Source organism: Hyalella azteca, unplaced genomic scaffold (assembly GCF_000764305.2).
Source record: "Hyalella azteca isolate HAZT.00-mixed unplaced genomic scaffold, Hazt_2.0.2 contig5628, whole genome shotgun sequence".
Lineage (NCBI taxonomy): Eukaryota > Metazoa > Arthropoda > Malacostraca > Amphipoda > Hyalellidae > Hyalella > Hyalella azteca.
Window position 1 is genome coordinate 95,434 of NW_025935811.1, and position 7,081 is coordinate 102,514.

At 41.4% G+C, this 7,081-nt stretch overlaps 1 protein-coding gene across 1 annotated transcript in view; it reads right to left on the reverse strand.

The window, feature by feature from the left end:
* LOC108682020 (potassium/sodium hyperpolarization-activated cyclic nucleotide-gated channel 3-like) overlaps positions 1 to 1,058 on the reverse strand; it is a 37,341-nt gene extending 36,283 nt beyond the window's left edge. The window contains exon 1 of the mRNA XM_047880577.1: positions 917 to 1,058. Within this exon, the coding sequence (XP_047736533.1) occupies positions 917 to 1,058 (142 nt within the window). The remainder of the gene's footprint in view (positions 1 to 916) is intronic.
* Positions 1,059 to 7,081: the final 6,023 nt, after the last annotated feature.

Consider the following 7,081-nt stretch of genomic DNA (forward strand, 5'->3'; position numbering starts at 1 on the left):
GCAGCTCGAGGTTATCTCGATAAGGAGTCGAGAAAGGTTAAATTTTATTGAAAGCTCCATTAATCTTCCAATTACACAATATCAAGAAGAGTCGCAGGGGACCGGAGAGCGGCAGAACTGTACGCAAAAGCTGGAACAAAAGGTTCGTAAAAATTTTATTGCTAAAGTTTTTAAATAAAAACTTGACATGGAGCCTCCTAAGGTCGTCATATTGGACGGTTATGGCGGTTGAAAGAGCCACTGCAGCGGGTTAAAAAGTCACGCCCGAGGAATCACGAGACGCAGAATAATTTTAAAAGTTTTATAAAAAATTTTTAAAGTAAAAAAACTTCACAGTATATGGCCATCGGAGAAATAAGGCTGATTTAAAAACCCTACCAAAAAATGAAAGATTCAATGTGATTTCTCACTTTTCTTCATAATAGCAAATTACCACAGAAAATATTTACTTCCAGCTATTTATTATAACTTACAAGTTACAACACTTCGTACGATGTTTCACTATACATCGACGCAAGTCCTCCCTATTGTGCTGACACAATTATTGACCCCCCTATTGTGCTGACAAATTTTAAATTGAAATTATATATACCACACACATGCAAGTCTGCGAGAGGCAAGCGCATGCCCATCCTAAACCTCACCGTCATATACTGAAATACCTGGTCACACAACGTATTATTTATTGTACAATGCATTTCATCACGACACACAATATTATCATTGTGTATAATCCAGTTGAACGTTTCCAGCCGGAAATCTAACAGGGGGAGCCAAATTAGAGCTGACATCAGCAGCGACAGATACGGATCTTACATGACGGTATTACCGGCCCAGGTCAGGGTCGTCTAATACTCTGACATTCTGATCAGTCAAGCCAGTTCTGCTCTATCCTTGTCCTCCATGCTGTGCTCACCGATCGTGCAATGTTCTCTCTCTCTCGGCTTATCTTCGTTGGCAGCCTGTCCTGCAGCCGCTGCAGGTACAAGTGAACTCGCGAGGCACAGGCTCAGCAGCGCTTGCTTGCCCCCAAGCTTACTGCCTGCCACAACGATCATGGCAGTGTTACTTCCTGCTCTGCCTGCCCCAATGATCTTCGCAGTGTTACAACCTGCTCTGCCTGCCACAACGATCTTCGCAGTGTTACTACCTGATCTGCCTGCCCCAACGATCTTCGCAGTGTTACTACCTGCTCTGCCTGCCCCAACGATCTTCGCAGTGTTACTACCTGCTCTGCCTGCCTCAACGATCTTCGCAGTGTTACTACCTGCAGTGCATGCCACAACGATCTTCGCAGTGTTACTACCTGCTATGCCTGCCACAACGATCTCTGCAGTGCATGGTTGTGAGCGAGATTTTTCGCTAAATATGTAAATCCATTAAAATAACTAGGCATGCACGGCATTTTTTTACAATCAGTAATGTTTTCCTTAAAAAATCAAATAGAAACGTTTTAAATTTGTGAAAAAAAGTTTTCCCCATAAATTCTGTTATTTTTGCAGACAATGCAAAGCAACAGAGTTAATTCATATAAATTGAAATCATTTGACCGATGCGAAACTTGACACCCGACAAGCGAACTTGAATGCATCTGACCATCCGAACGCGAACAACCGTTATAGTATTGAGCGCAAGGCCAGAGTGGGAGAATATCAAATGATGCCCACGAGGCCCATATATATATTTGACGACGTTCCCCTCGAAAGTCGAAAGTTCGAGGGGAACACCACCTCACAATGCGCTCCGAGAGTTTCTTAACGCCGCGTTCGGCGGTAGAAATGGCGTCATCATGTCTTCTTGTTCACCATTATCCATTGAAATGAAATTGTGCCTCCTCTCGATACCCGATCACTATACCAGTGCGCCATTTTGCGTTTTGTACCACCATGCACTACTAGTACAAAATTATTCACCAAAATGCGTTTGTTCACCATTGCGCGTTTATGCACTAGTTTGCACCACCACGCACTATATACTAGAGCGCAATTATGCACCACTATCCACAACAAGGATCCACTGCTATTAGAATGCACCAATGCATCATTACACACCACACATGCATAGCATTCTATTGCATGAGATGGCGCACTCAGATCTTTAATTTCTGAGAAAAAAATTTGTCGTTAATGGGTTTCCGTCGCATCGAGTGTTTACAGAGATTAATAAATTATTGTCCAAACGGTATACCACATGCATTGTTACCGAATGAGATAAAAACAGCCGTTTTACTTTTAACTTATATACTGAGAGCGTTTTTATAGCATTTTGAATAAATTGAGTTTTCCGTGGAATAGATTCCGAATGTCAAGTTTTATGCAGCGTTAGTGAACAGTACTAAAATCAGTTGTTAGCAACACGCATCAACGTACGTCGGTTCATCATCATCAAACTTCTATTCTAGACTGGCGGAGCATAAAGGAACAAAATTTAGCGAACTATAAACCTGCATGCGCATATCCTCATTCAACTATAGATATTAGCGTTGAACAGTGCAAAGTCCTGGTATCCGATAGTGTATATGAATGTTAGACTTCCTTTTATGGTATTTCTGACTAGCTAACTTTATGTTACGAGTACTTCTGATTTCTTCAATTGGTTATTTGGCTTTCTAGAAGGTCAAGTGTTCAATGCAGGCCTGATGCTAAAGACTTTGTACATACCGAAGTAAGATTTGCATCCTGTCAGTGGGTGTATTGCAACCTTTTCTCTCGAGAGACACAAGAAACTTTCAATCTAGTCGTTAACATTGCCGAACGATTGATGCTTAGTTTCTCAGCATAGATCCTGACTGTTGCTGGATTCGCGAAGCCACTGTTATACTATCGGCGTGGCCGCAATCTGCATAACCGTCGCTTGAGATGCATTGAATGCACATACGAACGTATAGTATCACTTGCAATCTCGCTGAGTGGGTCTGATGCTTTGGTATTCTTTTTATAACAGCCGAATTGTGAATATTAGCAATTATGCGTTCAAGTTCTACACATAAATGTTACTGGTGAATGTTATACATGGTTATGCTAAATGAAGGACCCAATTTAATAGATTCGTATTTATTCAAGTATGAATTCAAAATGAATATTTTTACACACCAATGGAAAGACAGAGATTCAAAGTATTTTTTGCACATTTATAAATGTTCAATATGTCCCCCATGTGCTGCACGGCAAACATCTAAACGGCAGACAAACTCATCCCACACACGAGAAAGCATATCTTCTGTTACTGAGAGCACCGTAGCAGTGATACGGTTCTTCAGATTAACCAGAGTTGCTGGTAGAGGCGGGACGTAAACAGAGTTGCTGGTAGAGGCGGGACGTAAACAGAGTTGCTGGTAGAGGTTCAGATTAACCAGAGTTGCTGGTAGAGGCGGGACGTAAACAGAGTTGCTGGTAGAGGCGGGACGTAAACAGAGTTGCTGGTAGAGGAGGGACGTAAAAGCTTCCTTGACGTAACCCCATAAGAAATAGTCTCATGGTTTGAGATCAGGTGATCTCAGTGGCCAAAAGTGTAAAGCCGAATCTTCATTTCCTCTGCGTCATACCCAATGCTCAGGAAGTGACTGATTCAAAAAGTTTTGGATATCAAGATGCCAATGGGGCGGAGCTCCATCATGTTGGAAATTAAAATAATTAAAAAAAAATAATATTAAATTATATTATAATAAAAAATTAAATAATTAAAATAATTAAAAAATTAAAATTCCTATGAATCTTCTACAAGTTGAGGGAAGAGCCATTGTTCCAACATGCCCAGCTAACTAATTCCAGTCACAGTTCTTTCCGCAAAAAATGGTTTATTATAGCCCTCGTTCGAGATTAGGCACAGACCACGTTTACCTGCGGCGATTCTCTTTCTGTTTCTCTTTGGCGAGTCAAAATATATTATGTAGACCCCATATGCGTACATTGTGTCGGTTAACTTTCCCCATTGAGGTGGAACGTAGCTTCATCGCTACAAGCGATACGTTGAAGAAATCCGCCATCCTTCATAATGTGTAGCATATCATCACAAAATTCAAGACGCTTCATTTTGTCATTAGGTTTTAAAGACTGCACAAGTTGAAATCAATAGGGCTTGTACAGCAAACGTTTTCGCATAACTTGCCATGCAGTTGGTTGGAGTATACCACGTTATCTACTAACTCTTTTGGTTGACGTAGGAGGACTGCGAACAAAACTTTTAACCAAAGCGTAAACCAACGGCTAATGCTTTTTCTAGTCGTTGGCTCAATACCGAATTTGGGACAATTTGTCCGCTGCACTGTAACTTGCGACTTACTTTTAGCAAACTCGTCAATGCAGAAAACCCTGAGCTGCACAGTAGCCATCTCACTCGTAAGTGACAGTGAAACACAAAGGCGGCCGGCTGGCGCGAGAACCATAGCCACCGTTTCTGCAACTACCGCCGCCGCCGCGGCCTAATTCCGCGCTTGAATAGGATAAAATAAATTAATCTTCTTTTCATTTGCGTAAAAATTATTCATATTGAATTTACACCTGGATATATACGAATTTATTACATTGGGTTCATCATTTAGAATAGCCCTGTATTTAAATGACGAGTCTAGGGCATGGTGTCGCGTGGGTATAGTGGCAGGTTCTGTTACCAGGTGAAACCAACAGTCATATTAAAATACTTTATTGCACATCAATCACATAAATTATTCCAGACTTTCTGCTGTAAATGCGACACGTAGTATACATGTTCACATTCTAGACTTGAAACGGGCAATTAACAGCTTCAGTTCAATGAGTTACATTTCATATGACAGGTGACGCTGTCTTCATATTCAAGTCCACGTTATTACTGCTTATTTTCCTATCCGCAATCTCTGACCAGAGTTCCAATACTATCAAAAACATTCTTACAATTTCAATACTGATTAATTCTAAATTGAAGCCACATTTATATACCGAAAGCCTAATACCTGACAATAAAATAACGTTTCAACCAAGGCCTCTACAATGGCTTGAACAGCACATTCAGGCGATTCGGCAACGGCTCCCTAACTCCGCTAATCTTCCGTTCTTACGTTGATGATTTAGAGACAATGGAAATTGTTGATAAATTAGTGACTATGAACCCTGAGTTGCGTATGAAATTTATCAGTAGCTCACAGTATTTCATCTATGAGCTTACCCAAAACTGACATTCCCAGTCCAAGGCGCCTATATGAGAATAATTTTCTGCTGGGCACTTTTTTGAATTTCTGTAATTCGTAACTCTTTAAAAGGGTACTTTTTGGAAAACAATACACGAGGATGCCCGTTCGAGGAAGGAAAATATCGACAAAAATTCTTACGAGGACAAAAAGTCAAACTGACGCTTTTTTCAAATTATCACATAATCAATGATTTGAATAAAACAGTGTGAAATTAAAATGGAGTAAAAGGCTGTGATTTTTTATTTATATAATAAAATCCGATGAAAGTCATTACTAAATTTACATAATTTTAGTCCGCTCCAAGTACAATGGCAGTAAATTAAGCCACTTCAAAACTGCAGATTATTCAATTAATGTCAAGGAGAAATTAGGATTCGTCACGACAATCTCTTAACAATCTTTCCCTCGACCGCCCTGACGACAAGATCTGCAGTTCCCACCAGGCAAATCACATGGAAACAACGTTGAATTAACGTCGATCAAATCAATAAACGATTAATTACTCGTTGCTTCGATGTCACATGTCTGGTCAGATTTGCTCGCCTCCACGTGGATCGTCCCAACTCGAGGGTGAGGAGTCGACGGACTTGGCACGGTCGGCGTTGTTGGGCTCAACTGTTCAATATGGTGCACTTTAAAAAATAGACGAGTCATTGTCCCAAGAGCGAGGCACATTTTGCCCTTCTGTGAATTTGCTCGACCAAATTTAACCAAAGCGTATCAGTGCTCCTCGCAAAAAGTGTGACACTATTTGAACATCATTCATTTATGTGACTGCGAAAACAAGATATGCATCCCGGGGAGGTTGTAATTGCCCTGCACCTCCTAGAAGCAAAATGCTGTTATTCAAATTTGCGACACGTTTTAAAGGCTTTAACTGCTCGAGTTCTACAACTCTCATCACACCAGACAAGGAATCGTTTGTCAAAGTCGCCAGAAAACTTGGAAGCAGTCGCTGAAAAATGAGGCAGCGCTTTTAAGAAAGAATTCGGCGCTCCTAGCGGAAGTTTTCCCTCGACAAGATGTTGCTCGGACATTTTAGCTTCAAAACATCGCTGTATTTTCCATGACGATGTGTCTGATGAAGGTTCCTGCTGGTGGGGTGATGCATGTGGGCGATACAGATGCTGCTCTAGTGTTAAATGATGTGGGGGTGTGGGTAGTTGCTGGTGGCGATGATGTGTAGGTGTAGGCTGCTGTTGGTGGACCCAGCCGGTTGCTGGAGGAGGGGGGGGGATGATGTGCGTTCTCTGATCAATGGGGCGGCTGATGTCGGTTGCAATGCGGCCAATTTGTTTTCCGAGGGTGGCGAGTGATTTACCATGTGTTGAATGTATTTGTTTGCTGACAAGGGTACTATAGTTTTATGGTCTGTTGATTTGTTTCCAGGGGCAAGTCAAGCTTTACACCAGCGTCGGATCAGACGACAGTTGTTAGGTGGACGTGTACCTCAGAAATGAGCGGATCAATGTCCAAATTTCAATGCACTTTTCGCTCTTGTTCATGTGGTGCTGACTGTGGGCTGACAGCACCAGGCACTGCAGGATGAGATACGTGACGGTTTTTTTGGGGGGGGGATCTGCTTGGCATGTGTGTGGGGTCCAAATTAGTATATATGGTTAACCAGTGCGTGTAGGAGTTGAGCGAAGGATAATGTCTGTTGATCACAACCCAGCCTAGTGCCAATGACCTTTTGATTCCCGTTAATTTCTTTTCTATACAGCTGATGTCTAGTTTTGGGATTATTCCTTATGTTAAATAGAATTGATTGTATTTTTGAATGAAACCTTGATCCATGTTAATTGTTAATCACAATTAACAGCGTTTTGTGCCAGTGTGCATGCGTATCAACGTGCACATCGTTCTTAGAGTATTTAAATAATTTTTTTTGCATGACTGAGCGCAATACCAAGC